Source organism: Coenobita brevimanus, chromosome 7 (genome assembly GCF_032717465.1).
Source record: "Coenobita brevimanus isolate Jiangsu-jjx chromosome 7, ASM3271746v2, whole genome shotgun sequence".
NCBI lineage: Eukaryota > Metazoa > Arthropoda > Malacostraca > Decapoda > Coenobitidae > Coenobita > Coenobita brevimanus.
Window position 1 is genome coordinate 6509503 of NC_136960.1, and position 15654 is coordinate 6525156.

At 40.6% G+C, this 15654-nt stretch overlaps 1 protein-coding gene across 1 annotated transcript in view; it reads right to left on the reverse strand.

Annotated features, from left to right (window-relative positions):
• The window catches only part of Ttc30 (tetratricopeptide repeat domain 30), a 48584-nt gene that overhangs the window by 6825 nt on the left and 26105 nt on the right, over window positions 1-15654 (reverse strand). The window contains exons 7-10 of the mRNA XM_080276637.1: window positions 11614-11693; window positions 7902-8090; window positions 7461-7657; window positions 4997-5207 (exon numbers count right to left, since the gene is read on the reverse strand). Coding sequence (XP_080132763.1) covers window positions 4997-5207; window positions 7461-7657; window positions 7902-8090; window positions 11614-11693 — 677 coding nt within the window. The remainder of the gene's footprint in view (window positions 1-4996; window positions 5208-7460; window positions 7658-7901; window positions 8091-11613; window positions 11694-15654) is intronic.

Below are 15654 nucleotides of genomic sequence, written 5' to 3' on the forward strand. Positions count from 1 at the left end.
TGTCCTACTTTAAAGAAAATCTTTTGTAGGTAGTAAGAATAAAAGCAAAAGATGTCATGGGAGTGAAGGGGTTATGTATATTTTCCTAATTTTGTCCCATTTTCTTTTTTTAAGTGAGGTCAAATAGTCATCACTCCACACAAAGCCTTCACCCCAACGAGGGCACAGAGTGTAACCATATAACAAGTTACAGACAATATTAGCATCTAGCAGTGATGGGATGCAAGGAAGGAATTGTCACAAATCATTTTAACTGACAAGATGACCCACTGACATGTCATAAAAGTACCCCCGCTAATACCAGAACACCAGTCCTGCATGAAACAGTCCTGGCATGTATTCTGTACGGATGGTGGGTATTAGCACTGAAGTGGTGACATGTGGAGATGTAGGAGGACTACTGGGCCCCAAGGAGAACTTCTGGGACTTGGGGATAGGCCCTGAAGCCTTTGCGCAAAGTCGGACATTAAAAAAAAAAAAAAAAAAAAAAAAAAAAAAAAAGATACCTGTGGGATTCAGATCTCTTCTTGATGTCAGCACACCTCCACCTACTGCCTCCCATACACATCAGTCTAACACACTCAGTCACTATATTTCCAAATAAAAAATGGAGTACAGTATCCTGTACTTTTATTTTATCTACTTAATTTAGTTTTATCATTATTATTCATGAAAGATGCAGAATGAGGAAGTCTGTGGACACCAGAGTCGAAGAGAGTGTACTGAGATGGTATAATCATGTGGAGAGAATGGATATCAATAGAGTGGTGTAAAAGGTATATCTGAACAAATTTGATGGAGGAAGGAGGTGAGGAAGGCCAAGGAAAACATGGAGAGATATGGTGGATGAGTGTGTGAGGAAGAGAGGTTAGGAAGTCAGTGAGACAAAGGGACTGACAAAAGACTGAGCTGGCTGGATGAATCTTGTGAGAAGTATTGCATGATCAAGAATCTGGCACCCTTTTTTAATGTGACAGCATCCGGATTGACTCTGTTGGATACGTTTATGTGAAGCTGCAGAAATTGGTGAATGCTTTTAGCGCATCAGATAGAGCCAGGATTCCGGGGACTTGAACGATAAGAGAATGGAAGTGTAACCCATTGAATTGGGTAAACTTGGGCTGTCTGGACATTGCTACTCCTCACCCTGCCCTAGGGTGGGAAAGGAGGTCTGGCTGATGATGATGATGATTTACTTTTCTGAGATCGCTGGCATGGAACAGAGCTAGTGGTATTGGAGTCAGAAGAGCAATTGGGAGTCACTGTTTCTGGTTTCCTAAGAGCTTGGGATTTCATGTGGTGAAGAAAATCCAAAATACAGTTACATACTGTACCAATTTTTTTTTTTTCCTGCAGTCTTAAATCAGCAATGCTACCTGAAATTCCACGTAATTCATAACAATGTACACCAGCTCCCACTCCATCCATCCATCTAATCCTCAGCATCGCCCCCTACCTCCCCCCACACCTCACTCACATACACTCTCCTTGTTAGTCTTTCATTATCCATCCTCTCCACACAGGCAAACCACCTCTGTGTATTTTTCCTAACATATTCAATCACATCCATAGCCACTCCAACATCCACTGCTCTACCTTGTATCTCTTTCATAACCCCATCCATATATACATTACACAACCACGGAGACATGACACATCCCTGTTTCAATTCAACATTCAGATAGAAAAATTTACTCAGTTCATTATCGACATACACTGCAGCCTTAGCACCCTCATACATATTCTTCAAAGCATTCAAGAACTTCCCATTTACTCCGTATTTTATTCATATTTTTCACATTCCTTGTCTATCCACTCTGTCATATGCTTTCTCCAAATCCATGAAGGCCACATACAACTTCTTTCCCTTCTCTAGAAACTTTTCCACTAAAGACCTAAGGATGAATATTTGATCTCCACAACCTCTTCCCTTCCTAAAACCTCCCTGTTCTTCTCCAACTAATTCCTTTGTTATTTCCCTAACTCTGTCAATAAGTATCCTACCATATACTTTGCCTAATACACTAAGAAGACAAATGCCCCTACGATTACCACACACTTCATTTTCCCCTTTTCCTTTGTACAGGGGAATACTTATACCTGACTTCCAATCCTCCGGGACTCTAACTTCCTCCCAGGCCAATCTGTACATCTTCCATATTCATTCTACTACTATCTCTCCCCCATGCTTCATCATTTCACCACACACCCCATCAATTCCCGGGCCTTTCCTCTATTATGACTATCTTCATTACTTCCACTACTTCCATCCTACTGATCTCATTCTCCCTTCTCACCACCATCCTTCTCCCTGCCATTCCCCAGCCTCTTATATTGGCATTACTTTCATTCTCTATGTTTAACAGTTCCTTAAAGTGTTCTCTTCATCTGCTCACGTTTCTTCCTTCTCCACAATCAATCTACCATTTTTATCTTTCATTCCCCTACTAACTTTTTTATCATCTTGTCTAACTCTCTTTACTTCCTTCTAGAACATTTTCTTACATTCCCTCCATTTTAAACTCAAATACCTTCCAAATTCCTCATCCACTATCTTCTTACTCTCTCCTACTAATCTTTTCACCTCTTTCTTCCTCTCTACATATAATCTTCATCCCACACGCTACCTTACATGCTGTAAGGATTTCTTCTGTGAAAATCTTGCACACACCTTCCACCTCCCCCATCTGCTCCAAATCATATGTACCCAATTGATCCTCCACTTCTCTCTTATATTCTCCCTTTTTTCCATCCTCCAGAAACATTTCTGTCCTTCTTGTATGGACTACTTCCTCATATCCTTCCCTCCTTCTATTCCTGCACTGTATTTGAACCTTGACTTTCACCCACTCCCCCAACCTTTGTATGCTCTTGCTCCCATTACATACCTTCTCATTCAATCATCCACACACACATAATCAATCACTGCCTTCTGTTCAATCAGTTCACAACCCACTCATCTCATCACTTGCCACATAAAACAGTGGATCATTTTGTCCCCAAAGAGGGTATTGAATATCACCAACCCCCTCCCAGCACAAATGTGCACTAGAGCACTGACATTCTCATCCACTTCTGCAGGCACACCCCACTCACCAACTACTTTATCCACTTTCACATTCTCTACTTTTCCATTCATCTCCCCAATCAAAAACACTTTCTCATTCCACTCAAACTTTTCCATTCACGCTTCCATGTTTGCTCAGAACTCTTCTTTCACACTGCTTGCACGATCTTGCTTTAGCGCATACACATACACAATTGCCCACATTTGTATTCCCACTTTCAATCTTACCCACACACTCATTGAACCAACTGAACCATAATTTCTTACATTCTCCTTCCATCACTTACACACAACAATACATACACCCTCTTTTGCCCTCTCATTCTCATCTACTCCCACACATATACCTCATCCATACTCCCACTCTTTCACACTCTCACCTCTTCACTTAGTCTCAGTTAATCCACTTATGTCAACTCTGCATCCTCGAGCATCTGGACAATCTCTCTTCACCTCATCATTCACACCCCTTACCTTCAGTGCTACTAATATTCCAAACTCTACTAAAAGTCCTGAAATTCTTGGTGTTTCACTTAACAATGCCCTCAGCTGGACCTCTCAAGTTAGATCACTTCCTAAAATCCTTCAAAGAAACTTGGGTTACTGCACAGAGTCTGTAACTTCTTCACAGATGAGCTGTTAGCTGTAATTTATAAAAGTCATTTGTGCTCTCAGCTGCAATATTGCTCCCCCTTGTGGAATGGATGTGGGGGGAGGTTGCACTAAAATAACTGGACAAAATTCAGAACAAAGATGTCAGAATTATTAATAACCCTACTATTACAAATTAACTGCCTCCACTACAAGTAAGATGGAACGTTTCCTCTCTTGCATTACTTTACAGATGCTTTTATGGAAAATGCTCAGATGAAGTTGCATCCACTGTGCCACCTCTCCATGCCTTCCCCCACCCTACATAGGTATCTGGTAGTGCTCATGACTGGACTGTCTATCTATCTATTGCCAGACGCCTCAATCCCATTTGGGGTGGCCACAAACAAATTGCCTCCACGTCACCCTGTACCCCGCCATTTCACTGCCCTGCTCCCAACTCACATTCCCCTCTCTCATATACCTCTAACCTCATCCCTCCATCTCATCCTCGGCCTCCCCCTCCCTCTTCTCCCCTCCACCTCACTCACATACACTCTCTTCGTCAGTCTTTCACCCTCCATCCTCTCCACATGGCCAAACCACCTCGGTGTGTTCCTCATAACGCTTCCTATCACACCCACATCCACACCACAACGCTCCTTTATATCCTCATTCGTCACCCTGTCTCTCCATGTGACTCCACGGGCTCCTCTTAAATAACTGGACTGTCACACTGCCATATTCCAGAACTTCTGCCTATCGGAATTCTTTAATTTCCTGAACTGCATCTCTTTGGGACTCGATTCCCCAGAGTGGTTTCTCCCCAAAGTTCAACCTACGGCTGTTCAAGTCCAACTGTTACAGATTTTTAATAAATGAAGGACACCTCTAATCTGGCGTATGGATTATTTTTTTTATTCTTTTGTTTTTCCTTCCTCTGTTCTATATGGGGAAAAAAAAAAAAGGGGGGGGAGGGGGGGGGGGGCTGAAAATAGCACTCCACTAAAAACTCACATCGCAATACTGTATTGTACATGTTGTGGGGACGGCTCAGTCAGCTAATATGGGCATGGCTATAGCAGTAGGAGTAGGAAATGAATAATCGATGCAGGGAAGACAGAAGTAACACTGGCCAAACTGTCCCCTCAACACAAGATTTTGCCTGGTGTAGTGGAAGAGGTGCATTATATATGAGCCACCCTGTATATATCAATAAATATCTTTCTTCCTTAATGCATTCTCCACACTTACTATTCAGCATAAAATGTCAATGTACTGAACTGTGTAAAAGTACCTGTACATGCAATTCCATACAATGAACTAAGTGGTACTTACATTGTCATAATTCTTCTTCACAATAGGCTCATAAAATCCTGTGGCTTCTTTGAATTTGTTCTCTTGCATGAACAAAACGTGAGCAACATTGAGTTTCCATATGTCAGATTCATTGCAAAATTCCACAGATTTCCTGAAGATCTTTTCCACTTGAGAGTAGTTTTCCAGATCCCAATATATTTTTGCTTGTGCCATCAGAACTGGAATATACCTATAAAGAGAGACACATAAATATGACAAAACTATCATAATAATGCATCATCAACAAAAGAGCAAGCAGTTACATGTGTGACTTCCACACTCTGTTCACTTAATTAGACAAAAAACTGTTGTCTCTCTGCTTTAAATGCAGAGTTGTGACAAAAGATTAGCACAAAAGTATGGTGCTAGTTATGAAGAAGTGCTATAGAAGGGATTTAGAGCCATAATACAGTACTGCATTTTTTAAAAATAAACTGCAAAATGACAAAAATTTTCACCTAATTAAGATGAACTATAGTTATGAGAAATCTGTGTTTCAGGAATAATCAGAACTGTAAATGAATATACAGTGTCACAGTTCACCATCTAACCATAATTCTGCTGCATCAGTCAGATGATGGTATATTAATCTTATTCATACTGTCACTTGATCACTGTATTCAGTTTAGGATAATCTTTTCTAACTGCTGGGGTTACACACAGCTTACATTATCCCTTTTACTATTATAGGTCCTCCCTAGGTTGAATAAAACTGTCTGGAGGTAGCAAAAATACAATAAAGAGGACACATTCAGGACGAAGGGTTTAATCTATGCAGGCTTCAAGTCAGCCAATACTCTAAATCTAATTATCCAGACAGAATGCCATGAGGGAATTGATGTAAGAACTTAATCTTTCCAGTCAATATAGTAATGGGTTGCACAGAGGCTGCTGGGTGGTCCTCAATACATATCAGAGCTCACTTGATCCAACTGTGGGGTCAAAATTTGTCAGACAGCTCCATCAGGATTACCTACTGAGTTGGTGACAATAAAAGCTACCATCCATGTAATATACAACCAACATTAAAAAACTTACAGAAAGGACAAGAAGAAGTTAAGAGATGAAGGCATCACTGCCAGGTGGTTCTGTATACTGAAATACCCAAACTATTCAACACCATATCTTGGGATAGCATGAATGAACCCCACTGGTTAATACCACGCTGCTATGAAGGGTATTCTGAATCAGCAGTTCCCACATTCCAACCAAGGTATTGACTGCACTGCTAGCTAGGTTGACCATTCAAAAGCAGCTAATGAGAAATATATGGATAATATCTTCAAAGCATCAAACAAGGACAATATTATATCAAGAAAGAACCGGAGAATTAAAAGTTAACAGCATCAATCCATTTCGTCAACAATCACTTCAAGTACACGTGCTAGAAAGCAAGATAAGTCAAGCATTATGTAAAGAGATCTCCAGCAAATCAAAATACAGGACACAGATAAGATTGCCACTAAACATACACAATCTTCATATCTTTGAAAAAATTAATGAAATTGGTTGAAAATAAAACTGTTTTTTGTACCAAGTTGTCCCACTTCTACAATCAGCATTACCATGGATGCCTGTTTATGGTTACCCTACCTGAGAATGACTCCTCTGCTTCATCCCTTTTTTAATCTGTTTGCTGCTTTTGCCATACCATGGTGAAATTATATACTCAGTATATAGTATCAGAAAATGATTTTGGAAAATGCGATGTTTCAAAGTGTCATTGTTTGGTGCCACGTTTAAGCCAATAGGCAAAATCATTTACCTTCATCGATGAAGGTTAACCCAAGGAGGATTAAAATTAGATTCTCTACAAGGATCTCAAGGATTCTCTCACCCCATGAAAATTGGTCATATGGAATAAAAGCCTATTGATCTCCTGCTTCAGTTCCCTTTATGTCTATAGGAACTTCTATTCCCAGAGAGGAGTTCATGTGGTAATGTCTAGAAGCCTAAGAAACCATACATAACTAATCACCAGCAATGGGTTTATCATCATCAGCATCAGCTGGCACCAGTCCAGTACAGGCCAGAAGCCCCTCTCAGCTTCCTAGTTTCTAACCATATAGTTGTCAGTCTGTTTAATTCTGCTCCAGAATTTATGAACTTCATCCATACATTTGATTCTCTGCTTTCCTCTCTCTCTCTCTCTCTCTCTCACTTTCCATCTCTGATATTTGTGTAGTGATCTGAAATTCATCTGCCATTGCATGCTAAAAATTGTAGAGCTGAGCTGAGGGATTGAGAAAAAACCACATGCCCTCCCAACAGCTTCATACTGTGGTGTTTTACAGTCAACTCCATGGGACTGAAAGAATAATTATGTAATTTCTAATATTCATTATTATCCTCTCAAATGCCCTGTTCCCTCTTGTGAAGTCCCTTACAGGACATAACCACTAGGAGTGTTAAAAATGCTAAATGGAATTCAAGAGCAGGATACCTCTCAAGAACTTCCTCATATTCATTAACAGCAATCTTCACTTGGTCATCGTCGTGGTTCTGCCGGGCCTCCTGAACCACTTTGGTCAGCTTCCGCAACAGTTCAATATGCCGGGATCCCAGTTCATCAAACTTGCGGTACGCCTCTGATGCTGCTGTTTGTTGTGTGATCAGGGCATCCAGGAAGTCAAACAGGTGCTGCGGGTGTTTTTAGCATAAGATCACGCTACTTACACAGAATAAAATGGTCAAAATATAGCACAAAATGCACATCAAGTTCAGAAATACACAACTTCAACAGTATTTATAACTAAGGTACAGAAATATGCAATTAAAAACTCAAATTCTTTTCAATGAAACCCAGACAAAACTCACTCCACAGTAATAAAATTTACCAAAAGACACAGTGAAAGGATTGTTTGAGAAAACTGCTTGAACTTACCGGAGTTAAATATTTGTACGTGAGGTGAGCATTCTCTGCCAAGACATCAGCAGCTAAGTGGTAATACTCATACTTGCAATAAAGAAGTAACAGATTTCCAAATGTTTCTGGAGGAAATGGATTCTGGCCTAATAGGAACTGCATTTTCTCAAAGCCTTCAGTTGGTTTGGTCTCCATATTCATCAGGGCCTGTATCATCAAGAAAACATTAGCAGAAAGTTTTGATTTAACAGCAGTTCAGATTAAAATTCCATGTAGCTATTATACATTTGGTCACATCAAAAGTGTTGCTGGGTAGAAACAGGTTTAAATATAAGAAAGCCATAACTTTTGATTTTGTATTCTGTTTTCAAAACAATGCATGAAAGTAGCAGGCCTTTAGGGTATCAAAATGTAATTCTGTTGCTGCTAAAAGATGGCACAAATTGAATTTCCCATACTTCACCTATTATGTATTTAAATCCTACAAATGGCCATGAACAGCATTCTAGACCTGGAGTGTTTAGTAAGTAAACATTGCTGGGTGAGTTACAACCTCTGATTCTATCCAAATTAATCTACACTTCTCTGTTCCAGATTGGTTGTTAGTCTTGAATGTCAATTAAGTATTACCATGACTGAACCTGAATGACAGTGCAAAAATTAGCAGGTGTTAAATATACTAATGATCATGCCACATCTCTATGGTGGCTATTAATTAAAAAGATGTGGGTAACTGATTGAGAATACTCATAAACGATATCTAGTTCACAAGCAAATTAATCCACGAACATCCACTGGAAGAGCAATTGGGTAAATATAGATTGAAGCAGATGGGGGACGTGGAAGGTGTGTACAAGATATTCACAGACAAAATCTGTGCAGCACGTGAGGTGGTGTGTGGGGAGAAGAGAAGACAAAAGGGGGTGCAGGGAACAGCATGGGGGATTGAAGAGGTGAGAGAGGCTGTGGCAAATAAGAAGAAAGCATATAGTGAGTAGATGAGAAACAGAGGCGTGGAAGAAGTTGGGAGATGGAAGAGAGAGTTATATGTCGAGAAGAAGAGAGGGGTGAAAAGATTAGTAAGAAAGAGTAAGAAAAGAGTGGATGAGGAATTTGGAGGGAACTTGAGTGCAAAGTGGAGGGAATGTAAGAAACTGCTCTGAAAAGAGATAAAGAAAGTTAGACAGGGTGTCAATGAAGTTAGCTGGGGAGTGAAAGATAAAAATGGTAGATTACTTGTGGAGAGGGGAGAAAAAGTGAGCAGATGGAGGGAACACTTTGAAGAATTGTTGAACACAGAGAATGAAAGTAACGTAAGTATAGGTGGCTGGGGAATGGCTGGGAGAAGGAGGGATATGAGAAGCGAGGAAGAAATCAGTAAGATGGAAGCTGTGGTTGCAATGAAGAAAGTTAAAATGGGGAAAGTCCCAGGAATTGATGGAGTGTGTGGTGAAATGCAGAAGCATGGGGGAGAGATAGCAGTAGAATGGATGTGGCAGATGTGCAGATTGGCCTGGGAGGAGGGCACAGTCCGGGAGGATTAGAAGTCATGTATAATTATTCCCCTGTACAAAGGAAAAGGGGAAAAAGAAGTGTGTGGTAATCATAGGGGCATTTGTCTTCTTAGTGTAATAGGAAAAGTATATGGTAGGATACTTATTGACTGAGTTAGGGATATAACAGAGGAATTAGTTGGAGAAGAACAGGGAGATTTTAGAAAGGGAAGAGTTTTGTGTGTGTGTGTGTGTGTGTGTGTGTGTGTGTGTGCGCTTGACTCTGGGCATAGGCTTCACAGCCTGCTCCCAAGACCCAGTAGTCCTACATATCATACACCTCTACATATCACCAATTCGGCACTAACACCCACCCTCCATATTGAATACATGCTAGGGCTGCCTTATACAGGACTGGTGTATTGGTATTAGAGGGGGTATTTTTTACGACATGTCGGCGGGTCTTCCGGTAGATCGGTAAAGTCTGCTTTACATAAAATTCAAATCCTTAAACTGTTCCCTGTCCCAGCAGGGATTTGAACCTGGGTCCGGTAGGACCGCGGGCCACCTCTCTACCATCTGAGCCACTGCCTCCCCTAAATATGAATATCTGTGTAGATCAGATATTCATTCTTAGATCTTTAGTGGAAAGTTTCTAGAGAAGGGAAAGAAGTTGTATGTGGCCTTCATGGATTTGGAGAAAGCATATGACAGGGTGCATAGACAAGGACTGTGGAAAGTATTAAGAATATATGGAGTAGATGGGAAGTTGTTGAAGGCCGCGAAGAGTATGTATGAGGGTGCTGAGGCTGCAGTGCGTGTGGATAGTGAACTGAGTGAATTTTTTTATTTGAAGGTTGGATTGAAACAAGGATGTGTCATGTCTCCATGGTTGTTCAATCTGTATATGGATAGGGTTATAAAAGAGATGCAAGGTAGGGCAATGGATGTTGGAGTGGCTCTAGTGAGAGAGGGGAGTGTTTGGAAACTACCTGTACTGTTGTTTGCAGATGATACTGTGTTGTTAAGTGAAGACGAAGGGGAGCTGCAAGGCTTGGTGAATGAGTTTGGGAGGGTGTGTAAGAAATGGAATCTAGAGGCAAATGTAAGGAAGAGTAAAGTTATGGTCTTCGATAGAACTGAAGTCAGTGGATGTACAGTGAGGTTGGATGAGGAGGAAATGGAAAATGTGAGTATGTTTAAGTACCTGGGTAGTGTGATGAGTAAAGATGGAAGTTTGGAGGGGGAAGTGCTTGAAAGGGTGCAACATGGAAGAAGGGTTGCTGGTTCCTTGAAAGAAGCGATAAGAAACAGGGAGGAGAGCATGGATGTGAAAAAGCTACTACATGACAGTATTGTGATACCAACTCTAACGTATGGAAGTGAAGCTTGGACCTTGTAGGAGGGACAGAAGTCAAGAGTGAGAGCAGTGGAAATGAGTTATGTGAGAGGAGCATGTGGAGTCACATGGAGAGACAGACTGACAAAAAAGGAAGAGAAGGAGCATTGTGGTGTGGATATGGATGTGATAGGAAATGCTAGGAGAAACACACTGAGGTGGTTTGGATGTGTGGAAAGGATGGAGAGCGAGAGACTGATGAGGAGAGTGTATGTGAGTGAAGTGGAGGAGGGAGAGGGAGGGGGAGGCCAAGGATGAGATAGAGGGATGGAGTGGAGAGGTATATGAGACAGGGAAGTGTGAGCTGGGAGCAGGGCAGTCAAATGACGGGGGACAGGGCGACATGGAGGCAATTTGTTTATGGCCACCCCTTATGGGAATAAGGCATCTGGCAATAGACAGATAGATAGAACATCCACTAGCTAATGCCAAACCAGGTTATGTTTACTAAAATGATTTGGATACATCTTAGAGGGTTATGTCTTGGTAAATGGCTTATACCACTAAAGCATTATGCTGTTGATGTGATGTGAAGTACCTTGACATGGTTTTGGCATGTGGAAAGAATGGAAAGTGAAAAAATGATTGGAGAACATAAGTGAGTGAGGAGATGGACGCAAAGACAGCGAGAGGGAGACTTAAGATTAGGTAGAGGGAAACAATGAAGAATTATATGAATGAGTGGTATGGGATGGAAAGAGGGACACATGACAACAGGGGACATGGCGAAGGGAATTCATTCAAGACTACCCCCTTTTTAAGTGAGGCATCTGGCTATGGAATGACAAACTACTCTAATGGAGGAGTAGAGGCAATGCTGTAGTAAATGGATTTCTACCTGATTATGAAGAGTGACAGCATCCAGCTCCTCCTCTGAGCGTGGGGGCATATCAGTTAGAGCTTCACGTGCAGCTTCATCTGAGGTAACAAAACAACATTCATTACCAAGTTTTTGGTCAGCTAATACAGTTAAAAACTTTTTTCCCTTTGAAGACAAGCTGTCAGTGTACTTGGAAAGGTCAATATTCTTTAACAAAAGTTATCATTTACTGCACTGGAGAACATAAAGGTTCCTCACTCTCAGCTACTAATATACAATGTTCTGTATGAGTAATAACCAAACTGAAACTTAACAAATTATTCACACTGTCCTGGCCAAGATTTGATTTCAGGTCCTCATGCTTATCATGCGTGCACATTACCACTGGGCTAACTAGAGGATCCCCACTTGCCTCTAAGCAACATGGGCTTTTTTTACAGACCCCATTACATATATACAGTTCTAAGGTATGGTCAGTAATTACAGAGTTGCATGAATGAACACTACAACAAAAGAAAGAGATTAAGGAATTGAAAAATGAGGTGGGGAGCATCTGTTCACATAGCACAGAGCAAGAGAGAGAAATACAAAAATTAAAAGTGAGGAATGATTCAGCCTCAAATGAAATAGAACAGCTTAAAGGAGAAAATATGAGGCTGGAGGAAGACAGGGATAGGATGAAAAGTAAACTCAAAGGGTATTAATAAAAAACAAAGATGCATGATGATGCATTAAGGAAATCAAGGATGAATATAAAGGATGGAGGAAAATTCAGGAAGAAGGGCCTGAGATCAAATCTCGGTCAGACCAGTGATTACTTTGTTCAGTTTCATTTCAGTCATTACAAGTACAGTATACTGTTAAATATTGCATTGGATACTGTAATGACCCAGTGGGTCAAAGAAGAGACGAGATTTAGAGGTGATGACACACAACAAAACTAGATTTAATTCTAACCAAAGAACCTGATGCAACTGACTCTCTGAAATATCTGTGCCCTATAGGAACTGTGATTATGTAGTAATGATAGAGTTCCAAACAACAGAAAGAAATACGGAGACAAGAGATGAGCTATACAGGCATGGAAGATATTACTTTGGGAAAGCAAACTTTACGGGATTGAGAAAATTTTTCGAAGAAGCAGATTGGCAAAGTTCAGAAGTTACAAGAGATATACAAAAGAAGTGGGATATCTTTCTAGACTTCTTTAATATGGGTGTGGAAAAGCATGTGCCAGAAGTTACTGGGAATGAGAACTGGAGAAATGACTGGTTCAACAACAGGTGTTTGACTGCAAAAACAGAAAGGGATAAGAAAGAGAAGTAGTGACAGAGCAAAGGAAGAATACTGTTTAAAAGAACTAGAAATGAATATACAGTGCTCCCTTTACCCTTTCATGCATGGACTCCAATCGAGTCATTAAATACCATTCTGTACAACGCACCATGATGCACATCGTGTCAAACAAAGGAGGACACAAGTTTCCTGCCGATGTGTGTCATATTTTGGTATTTTTTTTTACCCAATTCGTGTCATGGTGCACTTTACAGGTTGTTAAAAAATCTAACGACTCAAACCACCTGTGCCTGAGAGGGTTAACATCCACTGGGGTTAGCTAATAAAGACACCCGCATATGTTAAAACTCCGCGCATATCTGCTGTCCCCCTTAAAAACAACCCTGGACTCCCCTTAACCCTTTGGTTGCAATGGCTGTGATGTCAATGTACTGACTGTGCTCACTGTGGAGAAATAGAAAAAAAATTGGGTGTTTTCAACTCGTGTTTTAACCCACTTACCATAAATCTTGAGAGAGAAAATTTTTAACATCAATCTTTCTATTATTGTTTGCAACAAACTGCATGTCCGTAGGCACTCCAAGCCATGCACAGAGAACGGTTTGAGAGAATACAAGGTACGTTTTGACTGACACAGCAAGTCGCCCAGAGAGGTGGAAATTTCCACCAAACCACAAGATTTTTCCATACAAAACAGGGTTACAGCCATGTTACCTCATCACAGCAATTGCAATAATAATAAAAGTAAAACACTTCTTGCCAGTCTCCTATGATTTTGTTACGATATTCCAGTGTTTACGTTGACTTTAGACTTTAGGGAAACAGTAACAACGTGAGGAAAATCATTACAAACTTTATCAAACTTCATGAATGACTTTTATTACCACTGGCTCTTATAAAGCTTATTGATATAATGTCATGAGTCATTTCATAGCACAGCTGCACAATCTGCAATCGCAAAAATGTGCATTAACTAATGCACTCAGCATCATGACTTCTCTGATTCTTGCAAAAATATCACTAAATCATTTGTATTTAATCACAGTAATTCACAATATAAAATAACACTTTCAGCCACTCTCGTATGATTTCAGTGCGATTTGGGTGAGAATTGCTTCATATTATTTACCAGAGAGAGGGGGGGGGAGGGCAGCAAACTGGTTTAGACCAGCTCATTGAGGGGGACAAGAGAGAGAGGGAGGGAGGTTTAGACCAGCTCATCAAAGGTACATGGAAAAAAGAAATACTCCCAGCCAGCCCGTCCTAACTTTTCCCCTGATGAATTAATGGCATTAATAAATGAAGTGGCCAAAAGGAAGAGTGTTATATTTGATTCACTGGATAATGCCATCACTAAAACAGCCATGAACTGTGCCTGGGATAATGTTACATTTGCAGTGAACAGTGTCAGCAGAGTTCAATGATGTAATATGCTTTAGTGAATCTGGCCCCGGTACTGTAGCCACATGCAGTTATTTAAAACCGTTTATGTTATATCCATCCGCGGATATTTAAAACTGTGTATGTTAAAAACATGGATGTTAAGGGATGACTGTACAAGAATACATAGAGAGGAAGAGAGAAACTCTGAAAAAAGTATAACTGACAAATGTATGGAAGAACAGGGTTACTGATGGTAAATTAAAACAAAAGGAAGGAATCAATAAGCTGAAAGTAAAAGGAAATGCCTATAGAGATGCAGTTATGCATGCTGAAATAATGAACAAATGCTTCCAATCAGTCTTCACAAGAGCAAGTGATTTTGTGGAGGAGGAGGGAATGATTAGAAATGAAGTGTTAAATGATGTAAAAGTTGAAGTGCAAGAAGTATACAAATTACTGGAAACTCAAGATATGAGGAAGGCCCCAGGACCTGACGGGATCTCTAACTGGATACTAAAGGAATGTAGAGAACAACAGGTGGATAAAACTCACGGTTTAACTGTGTGTTCTCTGGAAGAAGAGAAAGTGCCTTGGGAATGGAAGGGGGCCAATGTAGTAGCAATTTATATGGGAGGGAACAAAGAGGAAACCCTGAATTATAGACCAGTGTCCCTGGCCAGCTTGGCAGCACAACTGTGCGAGAAAATCCTGAAAGACAGATGGATAAAATATCTGGAGGAGATGGTCATTTTGGCAGAAAGTCAGTTTGGATTCAGAAGTGGAAGGTCATGTGTTTTCAACTTGTTGAGCTTCTACCCAAGGGTGATTGACATGCTACACGAGAGAGATAGTTGGGTGGACTGTATTTAGATCTGGAGAAAGCCTTTGATAAGGTATCCCAAAAGTGACTAATGGGGAAATTGGAGTGCACAGGACTGAAGGGGAACCTCTTGGAGTGGATGACAGACTTACTGAGATACAGGCAAATGAGGACAGTACAGTTATAAAGGACAGGATTATCTGGATGGAGGGAAGTAACACATGGAGTCCCACAGGGCTTGGTGTTAGCGCCCATAATGTTCCTGATTTACGCAAACGATATGGTAGAATGAACAGTTATGCAAGTCTGTTTGATGATGATGCAAAGATCATGAGGAAAGTAGAAGTTGAAGAAGACTGTAAAATGCTGCAGGAGGACCTGCATAGGATTCATGACTGGAGTCAGATGTGGGAAATTAAATTCAATGCAAAAAAATTTAAAATATTGGAAATGGATAAAAGTACCAAGAGACCATCACTGAATTATTTGATGGGTAATGAGCCATCAAACAAAAGCGAGAGAAGAGAAGGACTAGGGACTGCTGGTCCAGGATAATTTGT